The sequence below is a fragment of the Ricinus communis genome, chromosome 1 (assembly GCF_019578655.1).
Source record: "Ricinus communis isolate WT05 ecotype wild-type chromosome 1, ASM1957865v1, whole genome shotgun sequence".
In the NCBI taxonomy this organism is placed as follows: domain Eukaryota; kingdom Viridiplantae; phylum Streptophyta; class Magnoliopsida; order Malpighiales; family Euphorbiaceae; genus Ricinus; species Ricinus communis.
The window spans coordinates 9,549,960-9,573,035 of record NC_063256.1 but is presented as its reverse complement, the minus strand read 5'-3'; the positions used below and the strand labels follow the sequence as shown (position 1 = coordinate 9,573,035).

The following is a 23,076-nucleotide window of genomic DNA, read 5'->3' as shown; positions in this document are numbered from 1 at the left end:
AAATCTCCTCTAAATTGTTTTTACAGATTTTTTTAGGAGATTCCTTGAAGATGTTCTTGAAAGTTTTTCAATGATCTCTTTAAAGATCCCTTTTTAAGGAGATCTCCTTTGATGGAGATATCCAGGAGGTCTCTTTTGATGAAGATCTCTTTCGAGAATATCCTTTTAAGGATTTTCTTAAATATCTTTTTAGATATCTTTTTTGATGGAGATCTTTCTTTTATGGAGATCTTTTTGAAGATCGCCTATAGATATCTTTTGATGGAGATTTATTTTGGAAATCTTCTCGAAGTCTTTTTAGATGGAGATATTCTTTAATGATGTAATCTGAAATATTCTGATCTATCCATAGTAGATCTATTCTTGATAAACCTACAAAAAAAATCAAGTTATGGTATTCATGCTTTTTAAATATTGGGAGAAAGATGAGAGTATAATTGATCAAAATAGGTGAAAATGATTTCTCTTGGAGTTGTGTTCCCTCTTCCTATTTATAAAGAGAGGCTTGAAGAATAAATACCTGAAAAGTAATTTTCATAATAAAATAAAATAATGAGGTGGAAATTTTCTATCTTCTAAGAAGTGACAGAGGAGATGAGTAGTTATGTTTCTGCTGCTTATGAAGAGTGATCTTTTCTAACAGATATGCATCATGAAAACCTTTGAAAATGAAAAGGAAAATAATGACCTATAAAGCAAAAAGCATATTACTGGTGGACCCATGCATCAGGTAACTGTAACTTTGCCCACAGCTCTTTTTCTAATTTATAATTCGACTCATTCCTTAATTTATTTAAATTTATTTAAAAAATATAATCATCCAAGTTTAATTTTATATTTATTAAAAAATTTCGAAATATTTTAACAAAATTTTCTTTTCACGAAACAATACAAAGATATTCAACCTAAAATCTTTAGGGCTCATTTCAATTTTAATTTACATTAAGGTTTGGTAATTAACAATTTAAAAAACTCATGATTAAAAACTTAAGAAATAGCAAAGAAACCACAATTAGAAAAAGAAAAAAAAAAACATTTCAATTGATCCATTCGTTTATCTTATTTTAGGAATGGTAACAGTATTACTGATGCTGCTTATCGATTATTAAGATTATTATTTTAAAGTCACATCAAGAATGTCTTCTCCTGCATCTATTTAGTGCATTCAAGATTAAATCTTGGGTATCCTGAAATGATACTCTCCACCTTGCTCAGCCAAACATTTAATAATAGGGCAACTGTCATTATCAAACAAAACTCCCTTCCTAAGCACCAGGCTCTTTGCCTAGTCGCCAAATATATAGTCCCGGGATCGATTAAGGTTTCAAAAACTATTGACTTCATTGCCCTTCTCATAGTGGCCATAATCGAAGTAAAGGGTTAATAAGAAAAAGAAATAATTAGAGAATGTGTATATATTAAGCAAAAGTAGGTAAAAAGAATGCACTGTAAATTTAATTAGCAAGTGTATATCGACGCAGAATTCAAACTATATACCCCCAATCTTTATTCGTTACGGAAAATATGCATGCCATACTGATGCCTGGCTACAGCAGAAGAAAAAGAAATAAACACCAAAGTAAACATAAATCGGTTGACAGGTTACTGACTAAGAAGGATGATGATGATAATGATGAGCAGGACAAGCCACTTGCTGCTGCATAAGCGCGCCTGCTTAGCACTCGCCGAACTTAACCACTCGAACACCAGCACATAAAGCGTCAGGGCAACCACACCAGTAGGTGACCCCATTAGCCCCGCAGACTGGGTCAGGAACTAAGCAAGCAATTGGGCATCCCTCTGGAGGAGACATTGGTCCTGGGCACAGATTGATTGTGATTTGAGATTGTGCCACTGACACGCAAACAATGAATACAAGCAGCATCATGCATAAGGGGGCTATGTTCTTGAACGTGGCCATAGTGTTTACAGAAAGAAAGGATGTACAAAGCTTGATGGATTCTGATGAATGTTGAAGCTAAAAGGGCGATTGAGTTCGAGTGTGTGCATGGGTGGATAGATTGGAGATGAATATATAGACGGAAGATATGGAGTTGCAAATAGGTACACGAAACAGCACAGTCAAGGAAGGTGGGAGTCGCCTCTATCCACATTTGTATTATTACGACCACTAAGAATTTAATATCGACACTCCAGAGCTGGCGATCGGAACAACAAGAAGGAGGTGACGACGATCGAGACCAAAACATTCCAAGGACTTATTTGGGCTTTTTTTTTGGGCAGTCAGGCCATCATTCCTGGGTGGGTCTCAAAGCCCAAACCTAAATTTCTGAACATGAATGACATAGAAGAAAGCTTTTATAGGTGCAGCAAAAACACATACATAATTGATAATTCTGGTTTTCTTTTTTTCCTAATTTAGAATTAAAAATAGAATAGCAAAAATATGTCTTGATCACTATTTATTTTATATTCATTTATGATAAGTTCGTTTTTTCCTTTTTCAAATGGAAATAGCAATAGTAATAATCTATTGGACTTTTATTTTCTTTAAAGTATATCTTAGGTAAACTGATAAAATATGTAGTTGTAATAGGATTACTCTATTAGAATAAAATCCCTATTTATTAGGGTGTTAGTTGCATTATTTTTGAAATATTCTTATCTACCTGTACCACAATATTAGTGGGCTACTATTTCTCTTTTCTGTTTTGTAATGGCTATTTAAGCCAAGTTTAGTTTTTAAATAAAGTTGTCATTCCTCCATATTGTATAGAGTTTTCATTCTATTCTTTACAATTTGGTATCAAAGCCTGCCAACTGGGGCCTGAAGAAAAAGAAAAACAACAGTTTTTTTTGAGTGATTTCCAAACACAATAGAATCGAGAGAATGAGTGAGGATAAGAATTTCATGCAACATGCTGTCCCGCGTTTCGATGGTCATTATGACCATTGGAGCTTGCTTATGGAGAATCTCTTGAGATCTAAAGGGTATTGGAGTTTGATTGAAACTGGTTATAAAGAACCAGCGGCAGAAGTGGTGTTGTCTGAAGCACAACAAAAGGAACAAGAGGAATTGATGTTGAAGGATCTCAAAACCAAGAATTATCTGTTCCAAGCCATTGATAGAATAATTCTTGAGCAAATACTGGAGAAACGTATTATAAAGCAGATATGGGATTCGATGAAAACAAAGTTCAAAGGAAATGCTCGGGTGAAACGCTCAACTCTTCAAGCATTGAGGAGAGATTTTGAAATTCTAGAGATGAAAACAAGTGAAACCATCACAGAATATTTTGCTCGTGTCATGAGTACAACGAACAAAATGAGGAGCAATGGAGAGCAGATGAAGGATGTCACTATTGTAGAGAAGATTCTTTGAACTTTAACTGAGAAATTCAACTATGTAGTTGTCTCCATCGAGGAATCAAACGATATTGATGCACTCACAATTGATGAGCTGCAAAGTTCACTCATTGTGCATGAACAAAAGTTTCAGAAGAGAAATGGCGAGGAGCAGGCTTTGAAGGTAACTGTAGATGATAAAAATGGAGGTAGGGGTCAAGGTATAGGTGGCTACAGGGATAGGGGTAGAGGCAGAGACCGAAAAGCCTTCAACAAGGCTACAATTGAATGCTACAAGTGCCATAACCTTGGCCATTTTTAGTATGAGTGCCCAGCTTGGGAGAAGGAGGCCAACTATGCAGAATTAAATGATCACGAAGAGATTCTCTTGATGTCTTGTGTTAAGGTGAACCATGCATTATGTGAAGATATTTGGTTCCTTGATTCAGGTTGCTCAAATCATATGAGTGGGAACAAGGCTGCATTTTGTGAGCTAAATGAGACATTCTGGGAAAAAGTGAAATTGGAAAATGGCACCAACATGCTTATACTTGGAAAAGGAAGGGTGAGATTAAATGTCAATGGTAGTAACCATGTGATCACTGATGTCTTTTATGTCCCAGAGCTGAAAAATAATCTCTTAAGCATTGGTCAGCTTTAAGAACGTGGTCTTGCAATTCTAGTTCAATCAAGAAAGTGTAGAATATATCATCCAGAGAGAGGGCTTATTATTCAATCTGAGATGACAGTCAACCGAATGTTCGTTTTAACTCTATGGTCGAAAAGGAGAATGGCACATGCTTTCACATAACTACCTCAGATTTAGCTCACCTTTGGCACTGCAGGTATGGGCATTTAAGTCATAAAGGCTTAAGAACACTACAAATAAAGAAAATGGTTCATGGACTTCCACCACTTCCTACAGCAAATGTAACTTGCACTGATTGTATGGTGGGAAAGCAACATAAAGATCCTATTTCCAAGAAGAGCACATGGAGAGCTACAGGAAAGTTGGAGCTAATCCACGCAGACATTTGCGGACCAATCTCCCCAATGTCAAACAACAAGAAAAGGTACTCATTATGTTTCATTGATGATTTCAGTAGGAAGGCATGGATATATTTCTTGAGTGAGAAGTCTGAAGCATTCAACATGTTTCAATATTTTAAGAAACTTGTTGAGAATAAAACTAGTTCATCCATTAAATGTTTACATACTGATAGAGGAGGGAAATTTAATTCTAAATAATTCAATGAGTTTTGCAAGGAACATGGTATCAGGAGACAGTTGACAACAACATATACTCCTCAGCAAAACGGAGTGGTGGAACAGAAAAATCGAACGGTGATGAATTTGGTAAGAAGCATGCTATTCGAGAAGAAGATTCCTAAATTTTTTTGGCCTGAGGCTGTTAATTGGGCAATTTATGTTTTAAATAGAAGCCCAACATTAGCAGTAAAAGATGTCACACCGCAAGAAGCTTGGAGCGGGGTAAAATCAATAGTGAATCATTTTAGAGTTTTTGGATGTGTCTCACATGTGCATATCCCTGATGAAAGAAGGACAAAGTTGGCTAGCAAGAGTCTTCCTTATGTTCTATTAGGTCTCAGTGAAGAATCAAAGGCATATCGACTATATGATCCTATCTCAAAAAGGATTATTGTGAGTCGAGATGTCATTTTTGAAGAGGAAAAATAATAGGACTGGGATAAGAAGTTTGATGAACAAATATTAGTGGATTTGGAATGGGGAGATGATAATGAGAATAGTACTGTTGAAGATAATATTGAAACAGCGAGCGTTGAAGAAAATGGTGAGCAAAATTTAGTCCCTTCAGGTGCATTAACAAATGCTAATTTAGATGAAGGAAGAAGAATTCGACAAGCTCCAACCTATTTGGGAGATTATATCACTAGTGAGGGACTTTCAGATGAAGATATTGAAGTTAACATGGCTCAAATCATGTTTGCAGATCCAACAAACTTTGAAGAAGCTCTACAAAGTCCTATGTGGAGGCTGGCAATGGATGTTGAGATGGAGGCAATTAAGAAGAATGAAACATGGAAACTAACTGATTTTCCTGCAGGTGCCAAGAAAATTGGGGTGAAATGGATTTATAAACAAAATTCAATGAATTTGGAGAGGTGGAAAAATATAAAGCAAGATTGATGGCTAAGGGCTATTCACAACAACAAGGAGTTGATTACACAGAAGTTTATGCACCAGTGGCAAGGATGGATACGGTTCGCATGATTATTGCCTTGGCAGCTCAAAGAGGTTGGAAGATTTACCAACTTGACGTGAAGTCCAGTTTTCTTCATGGGGAATTAAGTGAAGATGTATATGTAGAACAACCATTGGGATATGTGCTGAAAGGAAATGAACAGAAAGTATATAAACTGCAGAAAGCCTTGTACGGATTAAAACAAGCTCCGCAAGCTTGGTTCAGTCGACTTACAGCATATTTTGCAACTGAAGGTTTTCAGAGGTGTCATAGTGAACAAACCTTGTTCATTAAAAGCAGTAATGAAGATAAAATTCTTGTTGTAAGTGTTTATGTAGATGACTTGATATACACTGATGATGATGAAGTTATGATGAATGAATTTAAAGAGTCCATGTTAAGGGAATTTGATATGTCTAATTTGGGGGGCATGAGGTTTTTTCTTGGCATAGAGGTTTTGCAAAGTGCCAATGGTGTATATATTTGTCAGAGAAAATATGTACTAGATGTTCTAAAACATTTTGGTATGGAGGATAGCAATGCTGTTTGTAGTCCTATTGTTCCAGGTTCAAAGTTGCATAGAGACGAAGAATGAGTCAAAGTGGATGAGATGTATTTTAAGCAAATAGTAGGTAGTCTGATGTACATCACTACCACTAGACCTGATATGATATTCGTTGTAAGTTTAATTAGTCGTTTCATGTCTCAGCCTACAGAGATGCATTTGCAAGCTGCTAAAAGGGCTCTTAGGTACTTGAAAGGGACGATGAATTATGGGATACTTTACAAGAGAGGTGAAGCTGAAAAGCTTATTGCGTTCACTGATAGTGATTATGCCGGAGATGTTGATGATCGCAAAAGTACCTCTGGATATGTTTTCTTGATGAATTCATGAGATGTTTCATGGTCTTCAAGCAAGCAACCATTGGTCACATTATCAACCACTGAAGCTGAATTTGTGGCAGCTGCTACTTATGCTTGTCAAGCTGTGTGGATGAGAAGGATACTAGAAAAGTTGGGGCACAGGGAGAAAGGAAGCACCACGATCATGTGTGACAGCATTTCAGCCATTAAACTCTCCAAAAACCCAATTATGCATGGCAGAAACACATAGATGTGCGATTCCATTTTCTGAGAGATTTAGTTAAAGATGGTGTTATTAAGATGGAGTTTTGTAGCTCAAAAGATCAAGTTGCTGATGTGATGACTAAGCCTTTGAAGTTAGAAGACTTTTTGAGATTGCGGCAAATGCTAGGAATATGTGAGGTGTTAGATAAATTAAATACTTGAAAGTTTTTAGTTTAAGGGAGAGAATGATAAAATATTTAGTTAGAATAGGATTACTCTGTTAGAATAAAATCCATATTTATTAGGGTGTTAGTTGCATTATTTTTGAAATATTCTTATCTACCTGTACCACAATATTAGTAGGCTACTATTTCTCTTTTCTGTTTTGTAATGGCTATTTAAGCCAAGTTTATTCTGTGAATAAAGTTGTCATTCCTCCGGATTGTATAGAGTTTTCATTCTATTCTTTACATAAACTACACTATGTACCTAAAACTTAGGGTTCATCTCATTTGAAAATGATGTCATTTCAATTTAATGAGAGATAAAAAGAAAATTCCAAGAATGTATTTGGTATAAATGAATTTTATATTTAGAATTATATGAAATTTAAATTTATTGGATTTAGTTTAAATAAATATTTATTTGAAACTTTACTTTTAATTCTTTAGTGTGGATTATATTTAATTTAAATTCTATTAAAATTGATAGAATGTGTAAATGAATTTTAAATTATCAAGAATTTTAAAAAGGTTTCCGAACAAAACCGAAGCTTTCTTCACACACATACTCGCCACTCTCAGCAATTCTATTGTTGTAAGTAGTAAAACCTTCTGCAAACTGAAAATAAGTAAAAGAACATTGAGTTTTTTTGTCTCCAATTTTGCCATTAATTGCTTTTCCTCTATCTAACAACCTACACTATTTCCTCCATTAATGATCCCAACCCATCCTTTCTAAAGTTCTAGAGTTTAAATCAACAATCTCGCAAAGGAAGAATATGATGCAGAGGCAATTGCTAACAATTTCTGATATTTATTGGAATGCCTATCACGTATTTGATGATATGTTTATGAGAAAGCAAGTGGCTGCTTTTTATATTCATGTTGCCTTAAATTAACTTTGTAGCTTGTCTTTAATATTCTAATTTATTTTTAATGGAAATTAAATATAAGACAATGTATATAAGATGACATTTTAGAAAAAGTAAAATTTTGCATTGAATTTCCCATTCATTTTAATCACAATAAAATTGCATGGTAAGAGCTTGCTTCAAATACTTCATTTGCAAAGTGGAGGATTATGCAAGAATCATTAATAACAAGTGAAACTTACATAAAATAAAAGATCAACGGAAAAACAGGTATATATATATTAACTAATTATAATTGATAATTAACAACACCCTTCATTGTTTTATTTCATTGGCATTCATTACAACACTTAAATATATATTATAGATATTACCTAAAAGGAAGAAGAAAAAACCCCATATAATTATGTAATGGGAAAATAAAGAGACCCAGCAGAGGTTGCTCCATTAACGCTGGAAGATACATATATTTAACAAGCCCCTAACTTACCAACTCGAACCGCATAAAAATTAGCTTCAGGGCAGCCACAGCCATAGGTCACACCATTGACTCCGCAAACTGGGTCGTAGCGCAAGCATCTGATAGCACTGCAATCTTTTCCTGGAGAGGCGGACTTTGCCAGGTCACACAGGTTGGGTACCTGCACCTTGGATTCCACCATGGTCAAACAAACACCCAACACCACAACCATCATCATGAAAAGAATACATGCTTTTTTCAAACTGGCCATAGTCGAAGCTTTCTTTTTTCTTGCGAAAGCAAGGACTGGAGTTTTAATATGTTAGATGATACAGAAAATGAATCATCCATGGATGTTTATATAAGACCCAAGTCAAAGGGATCAAATATTACACGGAATTGACTAAGGAGATGGAGATGGAGACGAGATCCTTTGTATCCGCGGCCAATCTTACATTCTATGGGCTCTTTGATCCTCGAGCGCAGCTTTTGGCTAATGAAATAAAAGCAAAGCAAATCTCAATTATATATGTTATTCACGTGGAGAAGGATATGGGCAATGTATTTTTCCACTTCTATCTATCAAATAGTATTTAATTCATTCGCCTAATAAAAAAAGAAGTAGATTATTTGTTTGCCGCTACATAGCTTCTGGTACAAATTAGCCACTAAACTATAGGAAAAAAATTTGAATAAGTCCCTAAACTTTACTTTTGCCCTTTTTGGGCCCATCTTCTTGGGTTTCTACATTCAGCCCTATAATTAACAACGTTACTATTACTAGATATGTGTTTCTAATTATTAACATGTTCAAAGAGTGATACAAACTAAAAGTAAAATTACAAGATCATTTAATTGTATATATATATATATATATATATATATATATATTTATCATTTTGAAATATATGTAGAACATACACCTTCTTATAAATCTGTTGTACACGAGATTATAGATTTTTACTAACTATTCCTTGTGATATATAGATCTACATTGATTAGTATATAAATGCTATTAATCAACCATGATTGAAAATCAATTAAGGTAAATGCAATACATTACATATCATAATTGCAAATCAGATTCACATTAGATAATGGTGATGATGGCAGCGAATAAATGTGTTGGTGTTGGTGTTTTCACTCATTAAATCTTTTATAGTAATTGTTAACTCAGTTAGATATGGAATAATGACACAATTAATAAAAGAATCTCGATGTTGATTAACAACAAGATTAAGGGTTCAGAGTAGCAAAAAGTGAAGGTTGAGGTTTAATGGGCATTTTGGCACTATATAGTGTAGGGGCTTATTTGTGTAATAAGCCGTTACTCAATCTATCTATTTGTTTCTTTGAATATATGGAAGCTTAAAGGTTATAAGGGATAGAAGACGTAGAGGGAGATAAATAAAGATATTGGAGGAGCAAATTGGTACAGCAAACGCAGAGTCAAGGAAGGCGGAAGTGTCCCCACTCTCCATCACCATTTGCAGTATTACACATTTAAAAACTTAAAACTCTTTGGAAGCTGGCAATGGCAACAAGAAGAAAAAGATAATAATGAAATAGTCCAATGACTCGTTACGTTTGGGCTTTTATGTTTTTCTGGAAAAATAATAAAAATATTTATACTTTTTTATTTTTTTATTAAAAATATGATGTTAAGTTTTTTATATTTTTATTGTATTAAAATATTAAAAAATATAATTTTTTAATTTTTTTAAAAAAATATAGTTTTAGTTATTTTTTCGAAAATAATTAATAAATAATTAAATGACAACCAAAAAATAACTGAAAAATAAAAACAACCGCATCGTTTTTTTTTAAGTTAAAAAAGAAGTATTTTTGAAAAAAATTTACATAGTAAAAATGATATTTTTTTGTTGATTTTAGGATATTTATGAAATGTTTCATTTTTTCTTTTGGTCGTGGTTAGGTTTCAAAGACCAAACTTAATTTCAAAAAGAAATATAAAAATATCTATATATTTTTATTTTCGAATTTACAATATATTTTTTATTTTTTTATTTTTATTATGTTAAAATATCAAAAATACGATATTTATTTTTGTCTTCAAAAAGTATGATTTTTAGTTGTTTTTAAATAAAACAATCAAAACATAACTGAAAAATAATTACACTGTAAAAATTTTAAAGAAAATAAAATAAACTACTAGTATTTTTAGATGTTGGTGAACAGTGAAATGACTGATATATATATATATATATATATATATTTTTTTCTCACTAAGTTGTATATGTAAAAAGAATAGACAACATTAGGGCTATACTAGTTAATGATTTGGTCTTGTAGTTTAATCTCACCGATCACTTTGGTTTTTGACGATGAATAATAAGTCATCCTTTTCACTTGCAAAAACTGCAGGAACCTAACAGTAGACAAATTCTAACTTTCAAGGGCAATTTTGAAAGTACAGAGATCAACTTTTAATAATACAGAGACCAAATTTCTGGGACTTCGTTTCACTATCCCTTTTATTCTATTTGGTCTTTAAAATTATGGAACTTACTCTAAAATCAACAAAAGAAATATCATTTTTACTGTGAATTTTTTACATATAATTCTGTGATGTTTGAACCCTAGCAGTGCCTTAAGCAGATCAGCTTAAGATAAGCAAGTTTAATGCCCATACTCATTTCATCAAGATGCTGTTTCAATTCTTCTAAACATCTGCAAACACTTCTCCTACACCCACAAGCCATAACATTTTATTAATCAAATCTTTGGTCTTTCCATAAAGATTATTACCTATTGATTCTCAAAAATCACTTTCCTTGTTTTGACACTTCAAGGATACATATACCTCAGTCTACTAAAGATGTTACAATGTGCAAAACATTCCTGACTAACAAGATTCAGAACATATCTCCTTTAGTCAAGTTGTTGGCTATCGATGTGGTAAACTGTCTCATGTGCTACTACTCAATTACGGCCAATTTGTTTCCTTCTACGAGCTCCTGCTTAATGCAAATGACAAATTCATAAATGAAAGTTGATAAATGTAATTGAAAGCAGGTAAGCATATGAATGTACATAGGAAGAGAATTGACCGTGATACAAGATAAATGTATCAACATGTAATTATGTTTTGACCATGATACAAGAGAACTGATTTTCAGACAAGGTGCAGATAATTTCCAAGAGTCATAGCATCAAAGAAATACCTTGGTTTCTCTATTTTTCCTTCTATGATAAATTATCTGGCTTTATCTTCATATTAGCAGATGATGGTTTAGACAATTTCGCAAGGCCACTAGCTACTGAGCCTGTAAATTTCAAATTAATGTTGTATGCTATCCGTTGGTATGCTATATGTTTGATAGGCTTGCCATGTTCAAGTTCAACCACATAGGGTGATTGAAGGGTGAAATAATACATTGGGTAAGCGACCATCATGAATGTAAAAGATTTGGTGAGCATAGACGACTCGCAACTCCAAATTAGTTCTCAAGTAAAAGGGATATCTTAGAAGAAGGTATCCATTATAAATTCAGTGCAAAATAATCCTTACAAAAGACTAACGGAGGTTATGTTAAATGAATTTACCTGCAGGGCCCTTGCTCCAGAGGGCTAGACCATCTATAGCAGTAAAATTATGATCATCAAGGCGTTTCCATGTTTTGATAGACTTGACAGCACCCCACTCTCCCTGTTGAGATTTCTCCAAAGATGCAATCACGACCCTAGCCCTCCTTGACCATCCAGCCTTCCCATAGGCATGATATCCAAAACCCCCACCATAACAAAGTTGAATACCATTTAACTGACCGCAAAAGTCATTCAAATGATCATGTCCTGTGAAGACAGCCTTCACATCCCCAGTCTCCACCATAGCTGTGAAGAAGCCCGAGTTTACAGAAGGGGAGCTAATCCTTTCTTGTTTCACCCCTGTGAAGTTTGAAGAATCAAAGCTTGCAAATTCAGGCAATGGGATGTGGAAGTACACAAGCCCAGGTGCCGGTCCTTTTTGAGCCTCAGGTTTGCTCATGTATGCTCTCTGAGATAAACAAATAAAATATTATCTAATATATCACAATCAAGGAGTCGCTACTTGTTAGAGATATAACAAGGAATCGTTACTGTTAGATATATAAAAAATTTCTCATGGTTTCACCTAACAAATTATACTTTCCGGTAAAATGGTTCTTTGAAATTATATTAGAGCCACCTAATAGTGACTAACCTGCTAGAATTTAAAAGTTAAAAGTATCTGCTTAACCGTGATCCTAATATTAGAAAAGTTACTATTAAACTCTTGAGAGATCAATAGTGCGCACAAAGAGCATTGAGGTAGCTGTATACACAAGAGAAAGGGGTGATAATGTTCATACCCGAAGCCTTTGAGAAGTGCGTTGAAACCAGAACTCCTGAGAGGGTTTAATCCAACCATATCCAGGGATTGATGGAACAGTTGAGTAATCACCACTATCAAGAAAATAAAGATTAAGAACAGATTTATTTTCAAATCTTGAACCTTTAACACCACCAATCTCAAGATTATAATTTCCAAAACCATCAATAACATGCGCCTCTACAGGATTAACTCGAGAAAGAGTATTCTTAAGATCAACAATATGCTTCATAACCCCTTCTCTTGAAAGGGTAGATTCTTGATCATGGTTACCTAAAACAGCCACCCATGGTATGTTTGATGCTATTGCAGGTGCAAATGCAGCATTCATTGATTTTGCTGCGTCTGTGGCATCAAATCCAAAGATATTATCCCCTGTGCGAAAACAACAACAAGTGAAATTAATAAAATAAGAAAAAAAAAGAGAAAGAGAAAGTTATCGAATTTGGAAACGAAGGTTACTGGGTACCAGTAAAAACGATTAGATCAGGCTTCTCAGCTCGAATCACGCGTTTAATGAAGGCAGTAGTGTTGAGATCAGAGCAAGTAGGCATTTGAGTAGGGTAGACATCCAAACAAGGCGTAGTCTTGCCATCGGCGAAGTGCATATCAGCAACTTGCAGTATCTTGAACTGTCCATTCTTACCAAAATGCAGCTGTTTTGGCACGCCCAATACAATCACTAACAACTGAGAAAAGGCTAACACTGAAGCTAGGGAAAGACATGGTTTTTTCCTCTCCACCACCATTTTTCTTTTTGCTTTTTGGTGAACTACCGCTGCAAAGCATAAATAACGCTTTCACACGAGGACTTATGGGTATTAGAATTGACGTAAAAATTAACAAGAAGACAAACAACGCTTTCACACGCTTATATTCGCATTGTCGCAATAAGTAAATAAGATATTAGCCCTAGGCGTGAATATTAAATGTGCAAAGGACATTCCCTATTTGATTAGTCAAAGCTTTCGATATAAATGCAGAAAATAAAGTCACAACAATATCCGCTACCGCACCAACACCACCATTAAATACGATTGGCTTTTCGTTTAAATTTCAGTTTACCTCATTAGTCATATTGAGATTTGATAAAATTGAAGCATATGCGGTTATTAAGAGAGGATGTATGTTAGCGACGATTGAGGCGAGATGTTCGACGAAATGCGCCTTAGAATCTTAAGGTAGCGCAAGATTGACAAACGAGTCACCTTCGTCGTTTTACCATTTTCAAATCTCTAAAATCAGCAAGTCGCCTTGTCGTGTTGTTGGCGATTCCTGCCTTGCCGTATATTATATGTTTAGTTGAAGTCGTGGATTACCAAGTGAACTGCATACCGTTACGAAAACGCCAACAACTGAAGACAAAATAAATCACTACCAATCTCCTTCTTATGTTTTTTAGTGCTTGATCACGGACGTTAAATCTCGCAATTATTGATATCAAAACAGCTACATTTCGATAGTATCTCCAAATCTTGTCTTTTTTTCTTTTACTATTCAAAAAAAATAAAATTTAAACTAAATTGCTTAGCTCACAGTTGAATTTGTTAATAACTTTTCATTGATGTTATGAGGAGCGCGTGCTTCACTCTTTTAAGATGAAGTTATTGCATAACTGGCCAAAATGGTCGAATGTTGTCTATAGCTGTTTCTGTTGCTCTGAATTGTGCTTGCATCTTAGTTTCTGCACTATCAACTCCTATTGGCTGTTCAGTTGGAAGCGTGAAGGGTTCTAAACACATAAGTGCAGCTGTTAGGCAAATCAAGGCCAATCCAACTTCCTTCTGGAGATGGTCCTTGAAGTTCTAGCTGGTCAATCAAGCTTGAGTTTTTAAGAGAAAGCTGATAATAGCTTCTTAACAGTAGATGCAAAACCTTAATCGTACACCCTCATTAACTTAAGATGAGCATAACTAGTCAACCATTTGTCAGGAGTTAGTGGAAGAAAGGCCTCTTCTAGTGTCTTCGTATAGACCCACAAAAAACTTACTGTCTCGGACCCAACACTGGGAGATCACACCCTATACAGCATAAATCATGATGTAAAGTACGTGGACCTATGCAGTCAGTCATTGAGGAACCTTTGCTGCCCGCCCTTATGATATGCACTTATTAAGGACAATCCACTTAGGCTAGAAGGACTTCCCTAGAATGATTATGGAACGGCCAGCTCATTAAGGGTTTGACTGCTGGAATGGAGCCTATTTCCTATTCAGACATCGCAACAATCTAAGATCTCTAAAAAATTTATTCCGAACAACTGATCTCCTATTTAAAAAGACATTTCATCCGACCTTTTGCTTCTGCAATGTCAGATGAATGATACTTCTTTTCCTTAACGTTAAAACTAAAGCAACCGTTGCAAATAAAATCAATCAGACCTGTGAAGAAGTATATAAACATGGCAAAATCCAAGCTTTTACATACCATACACCTGAAAAGATTCAACAGACATAGAAAACTTCATAGAAAATGAAAACCGAATTTACACAATTTGATAGAGTGGTCTATTAAACTAAATGCGGATAATCTCAAATAAACAACTAGATACATGGACAATTGCTGATGAATAACAGATAATACCAAAGATGCAGATAAGCAGTAACTGATAAAATTTAACATTGGAATGCAAATCAGATCAATTGTTCTTATCTTTGTTAGCATAGGCAGATGATTTGAACCAAGGGATCCATACTGAAGTTGTTTTCTGATATACCCTGTATGCTTCAGCTCTGTACTGTTGTTTTAGCATCCGCTGCTCTACAAGCACGGTAACATATGCTAAGCACAGACTATTAATTAGAGCCCCGATAGAGGTCCATCCATGTCCCAGGTTACATGCAAACAAAACCAGGCCCCACCACCACAACTGCTCTCCAAAGTAGTTAGGATGCCGCGAGTAACACCACAAACCCCTATCAAGATTGGGCACAATCGGCTTTCCAAGTTCTTTCAATTTGTCGTTTCTTGACACGAATTCATGGAGTTGTGTATCAGCAAAGTATGCTATTACGACACCAGACAAACAGACAACAATGGCAACAAAATCCCAGGCATCCAATGGTTTATCAACTGAGTGAACAGTATAAAAGGGCAGACATATTCCAATGAGAAAAACCTGCAAAATTAAGAACCACCAAAATGAGAAAAGATGCCTATAGAGCTTGTATATTGACAACAGTTCTACTATAAACCAAAAAAAAGAAAAACTGAGCGGTGCGTCTAAAATATTTTGCACTTCTTCTAGCAAGTGAAAGCTCATTGTGGCAATTCATCAAACATATATATCGAATTTAAACTGAGAATCATTACCTGCTGAGAAACGTAGACAGAGAAAAAGGAAACCCACCACCAGTGCTTGCCATACTGGCCACGCATATCAGTGAACCTCCAGTCCTCTCTTGCACCCCACTGCCAATTTTCCCGCCTAAAGTAGTTATGAGTAAGTCTCAAACTCCACACCCATGTTATTGTTATCACAATTCTGGACCTCCACAAGTTATATTGTGCAAAAGGAAATGTTTGATAGTAGTAAACAAGCAATATCGGTATCACAGTCCAGTACAGATCTATCATCTACAAAATAAACAATTAAAGTCAACAGAGACACAAAAAAGAACAAGAAATCGAAAAAAATATATAGAAGTGGTGCATTGCATATACCCAGTGGCTTGATTGGATGTGACTAATGACCCAAAAGAGGACATTGACGTTGAAGAAGAAAAGGATGTTGACTAATAGAAGAGGGTGGTCAAAGCACCATGTCCAGAAAGGAGAGAGATTGTTAGTATCAGAGATGGTGCGATAATGGTTGAGGAGAGAAAGATAGAACAGAATTGAAGGAATTGGAACAAGAAAAGCTATCACTGCGTTCTTCAAGTTACTGCCCATGATAGTCTCTCTTGTCATTTTCTACGCTTAGAATTTGCACACTGATCACTTACTCAGGGAAGCCCGGTTTTATATATAGCTTTTGCATTGCAACGTTCCAAAAGTTACTTTTACCCAAAATGAAAAAAAAAAAAGGAGTCGCATGGAGTATCGAGCTTATTATTAGCTTTGATTCTCTTTTAATGCATGGTGTGTGGCTGTTCATCGTAATTTATTTTTTGATCAATGGCTGTTAATCATAATTAGGTTCTTAAATTCCAGGTAAGTCATTGGTCGGGCTTAGTTTAATCAGTTGTATTATTATTGTATTTAAGTTCAAAATAGGGCGAATTATTAAGTTTTAATGCCACTTAATAATTTAAATACTCATCATTTAGCAAAATGAAATTACCATTTTTTTCTTTACTTTTAACCTTTATGTTGACATTGACTATGACTTATCATGTTATGATATTTTCATCATTAAATTCCAAATAAAAAGTTAAAGATTTTACTAAAATATAAAATTTAAATTTCATTGAATAGTTATTTATTAAATAATAAAGTTTTAATTATTAAATTTAAATTTATCGACATCATCTATGAACATCGTTGTTTCTGTGATTAGTAGTCCTAGGCTTTCTTTTCAGATATCGGGACAACGGATTTTCCAGCAAAGTAGAAGAAATAAAAGGATTTAGCATTCAACACTCGAGTCAAATTCCATACTTTATTTTGAAGTGCAAGATCTATTGTGGACGGAACTGAATATTAAATCTGTCACCTGAATCATAATAAAAAGAAAGAATTCATTAGGCATAGTTGGAACAGTTCACTAATGGACTGGTTTCCGTGTCAAGTTAAAGGGTTAACAGTATCACTAATCTTTTAGGAAGAGATTTTCATTCCACGGCAGAGATTTTCCAATGCCTGTTTGTCCCCTCTTTCAACGTGACACTACCCCGAGAAACCTTAATAAGACAGACTTCACATGTTAAAATCCTCTGGCATGGGCAGCTGGAAACAGATTGGTCAAGGGATAATATTATTTATATCATAATCAAAGGCTTAGTGTCTGTAAAACAGTTAATTAGACCTATATTTTTTGACTCTTTTCTGGATTGTGAATAATCGAAAAAAGCGTTGTGAAGCGTTTAATAAGAACCCATGGGAACACATGATAATGTATAATTATTAGATCGGTACCATGATTATGGTGTTTGTAATGATGTTTTTGTGGCTGTGATGGTGTGCCTAATCATAGATGCCCCCCCCAATCGAGCAATAAGTATCAAAAGTTATCCTTGCTATGGTCCCCCCACTTCATACCCTTAATCCTCCCTCCCCTACATCCAACTCAACTGAATGCAAGACACCCGCCAATCCCGCAGAAAGAAAGAGAACGCATGCCTTTACTGCACAGCTTGCCACGCCTAGAGGCAATGGACGTTATAATCACAGTCTCGCAACCAATTGATGATCATTTAAGCACAGCAGAGACACAGGGTCCACAGAATTGGTGGGATTTTTTTTTTTTTAATCCCTCCCTTGGCATGCATAGGTCGGCGGAGTCAATTTCTTCTACCTCATAATAGGTTGTTAGAGATGGGAATTCGAAAATTAAGCAAACTAATTTGAGTTGGTGCTCACAAAACTGACATCTTTCGGCTTCCATAAATAAAACAAGATGGGAATATGGATAAATAGAAAAAGTAATAAGCGCATTGACATGAGCACTAGCACAAAAGAAAGTGTGCTGCGCATCGTCTGCCAGTGGCATCCTAGTAGTTCTGCTTGCAAGCCTGCCCAAAACTTCTTGAAAATATCATACTATACCAAGACAGAACATTAAAAATAAAAATATTGAACAGAATTAGATAAAACTTCGAGACAAAAATACACTCATTGAAAGACAAGAACCTGTTTTTCCTAGTTTTCCGTTACTAACATCGCAAAACATAGACACGCAGGTAGGATGGATAAAATTTTCAGAAGGTAAAGATTAAAAGAAAATTGAGCAGTAAGCATAGAGAGTGATGGGGAAGGGAGGGAGGGAGGGAGCATCAAAGAGCCTTTCAAGAACAAGTACTTCACCAGAAGTGACCAGAACTCACAAACCCCTGCCCCCCCTAGCAATATCATCTTTAATTGCACTTTGAATCCATTTGACAAGAAGCCACTGCAACATAGAAAATGACAATAAAACAATTATAAATTGCACCTGCTTCCATAACATAAACAGAACTTCAGTTATGGACCAATAAGCTTTTACCTGAACCCCAAGAATGACAGGGATCAACACCTTGCCCCTGTCATTTGACTCAGACCCATCTATCAACTTCTTGTCAACAGTAATGGATTTATTCCCATTTGTAGCAACTCCAATTATCTCTTTTACCAAGCTTGGAATCCAAGCCGTGCCATTTGGGAGAATCTGTAATAAGCAAAACACAAGGGAGAAAAATAGACATAAATCAAGGGACTCAAAACATATATAAGAGCCCAATGCATGAGGCTCTTGCATATGCTAGCATGTAAATAAGTAAATGGCTACAAATTCAGAGCACTGCAATCAAACCTTTTCATCAGTCTCATTTTTCTTGCATCTTCCACTGTTCTCAACCAAACCAACTGGAATGGCAGAATCCTAGAAGCATCCAAAACCAATTAATTAGTTGTAAATGATCAATGTAAGTACAGAAACAAAGGAAGTATTTGTGTTTTAGGAAACTATCAAGATGGATGCATATTTTCATCACCACAATTGATATTTTAAACATGATCCCAAGCTACCAACTCCTTTTAGAGATTGCAGCCACCCATGAAATGATTCTAATTTTCTTATATGGTATCTTTTATCCAAATCTGCCACAGAAATACTTTTTGACCAACTGAAACATTTCCATCAATTGCATCACAAAATCCAAAGAGATCGCAAAGCCCTTTTTACATTACTGGGTCAAATTTACACGCAAGTTACAAGACCTTTCTTATGGATGCCAATAGCCTTCAAATTCTCCTGAATATAGAGTTTATGCAGGACACCCAAATTATCACAAACAAGGTCGCCTCCTTCAACTAACAAGGATCTGCTCTTACATCTCAACTTCCATTGGCAAGAGTAAGAGGATGAAATTAGTCTAGCCAAGCCATTGCCAATCAGATCCAACTTGTCCCTTCTAATGCTTATTAAAAGACCTTTGACAATGCTGAAAGACGATAGAATCATATCTTGAACCTCCCAAAAGGCCTTCTTTTGAAAGCTTATGTCAACAGGAAGCTATAAATCCTTGGTTCATTTTCTTCCATTATGTTAAGAGCTAACTTACGTCTGACATTACTTCTGAAGCTACTTCTCGAAAGAAAAAAACACTTATCAATCATTCTTCAAAAAGCAATTAAAAACCCCTTTTGAGCAACATGTGTCAAAGAGCCTTTAGAATCAATTTTTGGTTGCTTTTAATCAAACGGCTTTCAGGATTCTTCTTCTCAACAGCAACTGCATAATGCTGGACAAGCCCTCAGCTCAAATCCGCTTCAAGTTTATAACTCCAACAACGAAGTTCTTTTAAAAAGTTTTCTTTTTTTTTTTAAGAAAAAAGTTAATTAATTTTCCCAATAAACTAGGGTTGGCTAAAGGCTAAGGATAAGGAAATTATCTCATTTCTTCAAACAGAGGTATAATTTTTTCCCCAGTTCCTCACTCTTTTCTCTATAATATGTATTTAGCTTCAATGCCTTCTCCTATAAAGGTTCTTAGAGCATCTTCAATGCATTCTTTATAAATGTCAAACTCTTTATTTTAAAAAGTTATATCATAAAATGACACTCCAATGCATTCTTTATTCTTTAAATTAGTCTAGAGTCAATTTGACTCTCTACATTTGGAGAGTCAAACTTCACTCTCTATTCTATATTTACACTACAAATTTCTATGCATTTGATTTAATTGATATTTGTAATTCTTTTTTTTTATTTGTAAAAGTTAAAAAGAAAAGGAAAAAAAAAAAATTAAACTATTAATGCTTATGGAAATTAAAGTAAGATAAAGAATAAAATATAAAGAGTTCATTGGATTTAAATAAAATGGTTTACTCTTTATATTAGAATATTCCTTAAGATACTTTTCATTATAGAAATTATGCTCTTTAAAATAAAGAGCACTATTGGGAATGCTCTTAGCATCTCAATAAAGCATATAAAGATTCCGCGAAACAAATTAGTTATTAGATTTTTGCATAATTAACATATTTGATTTAAACAAATTGTAGATGGATGAGAAACCTGAAACATGTTAAACCAAATTTGGATATTTTTTTTATCCTTATTCATAGACTAAGAGTCAAACAAGCATCAAAAGTAATATTTCCATTTTAACATTATTTATTTGTCAATACCCAAATTTTTGGATTAGCTCTAATGTGCATACATGAGTATTAAAGCGTGCAATTTAGTGTGGGAGTATTTATTTAGGAAGACACTGGATGAATGGGAAACCACCACTCCATTTCACTACTCACAATTTGCAAGACATTGCCAATATGCACTAATTTAATGTAGTTTCCATTTGAAAATAGTTCATCATATAGCTGAATGTTAGCATGCCTAATTGAAATTATTCCTTACTTAACCAAAACAAATCAAAGGCAATTGCTTTACGAGAGTATAAAAAGGAGAAAAAGAAAAACCTCAAAATCTCGTTTCCTCATTCGTGATCCTGCACGAATAGTCTTTAAGACAGACTCTGATCTTCTAGCTGAAAAATCATCATAAATGAGATCATCTGGTGGGCAGAGCTGTGCATGAGTGAGCACAAGCAAACTTTTACGCCAAATTTCTTTTCCAAAACTATCAGAGATAGCAGTTACTATCTGCTTGTCCAAGTCATCCACTCTATATGCATCCAAGCGGTCAACATAGAGCAAAACATCAATAGTCTTGTTCAAAAGAAACCTGCATTAGTAACCCCATCAAATGCTAGTTAATCTAAGCAAGTTTTAATCCACAAATACAAAATCTCATTTTTCAAGGAACTGTAAAGTAAACAATGGTGAGTGTCAAATGGACTCTGACCGTTTAATCAACTCCAAAGCTTGGTAACTGACATAGCCACCCTCCACAAGGCCTGGAGTGTCTATGATGTTTAATGTGAATCCAGCTCGATTCCGTGAAACCATTACAGGTCTTGACACTTCCGCCTGCAATGTAAACAATGTTACATTAAAAAGGAAAGATATAAAGACCCTAATGATTGCTGAACTTAGTAGGTAAAAGGGCAAAAACATTTACCGAGAAAGAATTGACATTAACCACTCTCTCCCCAATGAGAGAATTGACAGTGGAAGATTTACCAACTCCACCTTTGCCCAAAACAAGAATGGTCAAAGTACTCACTCCCTGCAATCACTTTAAGGTCAGAGTAAATAATGCTGCAAACGCAAAAATAAAATGAAACGGCAAAACTAAAGCAGATAAAAGAGACCTCTTCCTTCAATTTGCCAAATAATTCCACCAGATTGCTTTGCGTGGCAGAAGGGAACTGCTGGAACCCGACCCATTCTCGAATTATGGACCCCATTGATGCCTGAAACGGGACACTGAAGCCAAATTAAAACATTAAACTACCCAAGAAACGATAATTGAACCGAGAAACTTAATTTTTTTTAAAGCAAAAGAGAAAACTTTCCGACTGTGATAAAACCCTAAACCCTAGAGATTATTATGAAGTTTGAAATGTAGGTACAACAGGTCAATCGAATGCGCGAGAGGAAAGCAGAGTAGAAGAAAAAAAAAATGAAACAAGAGAGTAAATGGGGACTTATTACCTCTTTCACGCCAAGTGCGGAGAAAGGAAGAGAAAGAAGAAGATTGCTGGTGGTGCAACAGACGACCTTATCAAACTCAACTCAACCCAACCCAACCCAACCCAAAGCTCTTTTGTTGTTTTTGTTGGTATCTTCTGTTTCGTTCTAGCTATAAACAATAACGATACGCCGCCCCATTCTTAAAATAAATAAAAATTGAATTATGTCAACTTTTCTTCCTTTTCATTATTTTCACTCTCCGGTTTTACTTATTTTCCTTTTAACTTAAAAAACAATACATCTGTATAATTATTTAAATATTATAATTGAAATATCTGATTACTGTAAGTTATAAAGAAAAATTGATGGTTATTTTTACCAGTAAAAATCATAGAAATTTATTATATCTATTAAAGAAAATCGTATCACCATAAAATTTAACTTGTTGAAATTCTAGAAATAATTCTAATATTTTTAGATTTATATATATATAAATTATAATACTATATTTTTTAATAATATAAATAAAAAAATTTAATTTATAAATAATTCCTCAAATATATTTTATATATAAAGAATCAAATATTAATTTATATTTTTAGTAATAAAATATAAATTTAGTAATTATCACGATCTTAAATGGTTAGAATTTTATTATTTATTCTTTTATTATTATTTTTAATATTATTAAATATAAATTAAAATTTTTATTTTATTATTTTTTTGCTGTATATATGAATATAAATATATAATTTACTCTAAAATAATAAAATTTATTATTAATATATAGTAATTATAGTAATTATTATAATTGTTTTTTAAAAATATAATAGTCTTATATTTAATAAGTCATAAATTCTTATCATATTTATTATTAAT

The 23,076-nt window shown here is 34.3% G+C and overlaps 4 protein-coding genes across 5 annotated transcripts; 1 reads left to right on the top strand and 3 right to left on the bottom strand.

Annotated features, from left to right (window-relative positions):
• Positions 1–2,851: 2,851 nt before the first annotated feature.
• LOC107260930 lies at positions 2,852–3,967 on the top strand. Its single transcript, XM_015716829.1, has 3 exons — positions 2,852–3,272; positions 3,372–3,490; positions 3,629–3,967. The coding sequence occupies exons 1-3, from the start codon at positions 2,852–2,854 to the stop codon at positions 3,965–3,967; spliced, it is 879 nt and encodes a 292-aa protein (XP_015572315.1).
• A 6,891-nt stretch (positions 3,968–10,858) lies between these two features.
• LOC8270801 (probable inactive purple acid phosphatase 29) lies at positions 10,859–14,746 on the bottom strand. Its single transcript, XM_048376909.1, has 5 exons — positions 13,589–14,746; positions 12,993–13,301; positions 12,504–12,898; positions 11,719–12,169; positions 10,859–11,129 (listed from the first exon to the last, which is right to left on the bottom strand). The coding sequence occupies exons 2-5, from the start codon at positions 13,270–13,272 to the stop codon at positions 11,095–11,097; spliced, it is 1,161 nt and encodes a 386-aa protein (XP_048232866.1). The 5' UTR covers positions 13,273–13,301; positions 13,589–14,746; the 3' UTR covers positions 10,859–11,094.
• A 212-nt stretch (positions 14,747–14,958) lies between these two features.
• On the bottom strand, positions 14,959–16,528 carry LOC8270802 (uncharacterized protein C594.04c). The gene is made up of 3 exons (XM_002515084.4): positions 16,187–16,528; positions 15,836–16,099; positions 14,959–15,641 (listed from the first exon to the last, which is right to left on the bottom strand). The coding sequence occupies exons 1-3, from the start codon at positions 16,430–16,432 to the stop codon at positions 15,162–15,164; spliced, it is 990 nt and encodes a 329-aa protein (XP_002515130.1). The 5' UTR covers positions 16,433–16,528; the 3' UTR covers positions 14,959–15,161.
• A 1,713-nt stretch (positions 16,529–18,241) lies between these two features.
• On the bottom strand, positions 18,242–22,382 carry LOC8270803 (translocase of chloroplast 33, chloroplastic). Of its 2 annotated transcripts, none has more exons than XM_015716962.3 (8): positions 22,219–22,382; positions 21,876–21,977; positions 21,683–21,790; positions 21,467–21,591; positions 21,082–21,346; positions 18,972–19,040; positions 18,666–18,827; positions 18,242–18,572 (listed from the first exon to the last, which is right to left on the bottom strand). In XM_015716962.3, exons 2-8 carry the CDS (start codon positions 21,969–21,971, stop codon positions 18,504–18,506), a joined length of 894 nt encoding a protein of 297 aa, XP_015572448.1. In that variant the 5' UTR covers positions 21,972–21,977; positions 22,219–22,382; the 3' UTR covers positions 18,242–18,503. The 2 variants fall into 2 exon arrangements, with proteins under 2 accessions (XP_015572448.1, XP_002515131.1); XM_002515085.4 differs by having other exon boundaries at positions 21,876–21,990; positions 22,219–22,360.
• Between the last annotated feature and the right edge of the window lie 694 nt (positions 22,383–23,076).

Coding starts and splice junctions, on each gene's coding strand:
- LOC107260930 (XM_015716829.1), top strand. CDS start 2,852: ATGAGTGAGGATAAGAATTTCATGCAACATGCTGTCCCGCGTTTCGAT. Junction 3,273..3,371: donor ATATTTTGCTCGTGTCATGA/GTACAACGAACA, acceptor TCAACTATGTAG/TTGTCTCCATCGAGGAATCA. Junction 3,491..3,628: donor GCGAGGAGCAGGCTTTGAAG/GTAACTGTAGAT, acceptor GGCCATTTTTAG/TATGAGTGCCCAGCTTGGGA.
- LOC8270801 (XM_048376909.1), bottom strand. CDS start 13,272: ATGGTGGTGGAGAGGAAAAAACCATGTCTTTCCCTAGCTTCAGTGTTA. Junction 12,899..12,992: donor TGATCTAATCGTTTTTACTG/GTACCCAGTAAC, acceptor GTTTTCGCACAG/GGGATAATATCTTTGGATTT. Junction 12,170..12,503: donor GCACTTCTCAAAGGCTTCGG/GTATGAACATTA, acceptor TGTTTATCTCAG/AGAGCATACATGAGCAAACC.
- LOC8270802 (XM_002515084.4), bottom strand. CDS start 16,432: ATGACAAGAGAGACTATCATGGGCAGTAACTTGAAGAACGCAGTGATA. Junction 16,100..16,186: donor ACATCCAATCAAGCCACTGG/GTATATGCAATG, acceptor TTTATTTTGTAG/ATGATAGATCTGTACTGGAC. Junction 15,642..15,835: donor CTGTCTACGTTTCTCAGCAG/GTAATGATTCTC, acceptor TTAATTTTGCAG/GTTTTTCTCATTGGAATATG.
- LOC8270803 (XM_015716962.3), bottom strand. CDS start 21,971: ATGGGGTCCATAATTCGAGAATGGGTCGGGTTCCAGCAGTTCCCTTCT. Junction 21,592..21,682: donor TTAATGTCAATTCTTTCTCG/GTAAATGTTTTT, acceptor TTTACATTGCAG/GCGGAAGTGTCAAGACCTGT. Junction 19,041..21,081: donor TGAGGAAACGAGATTTTGAG/GTTTTTCTTTTT, acceptor GGATGCTTCTAG/GATTCTGCCATTCCAGTTGG.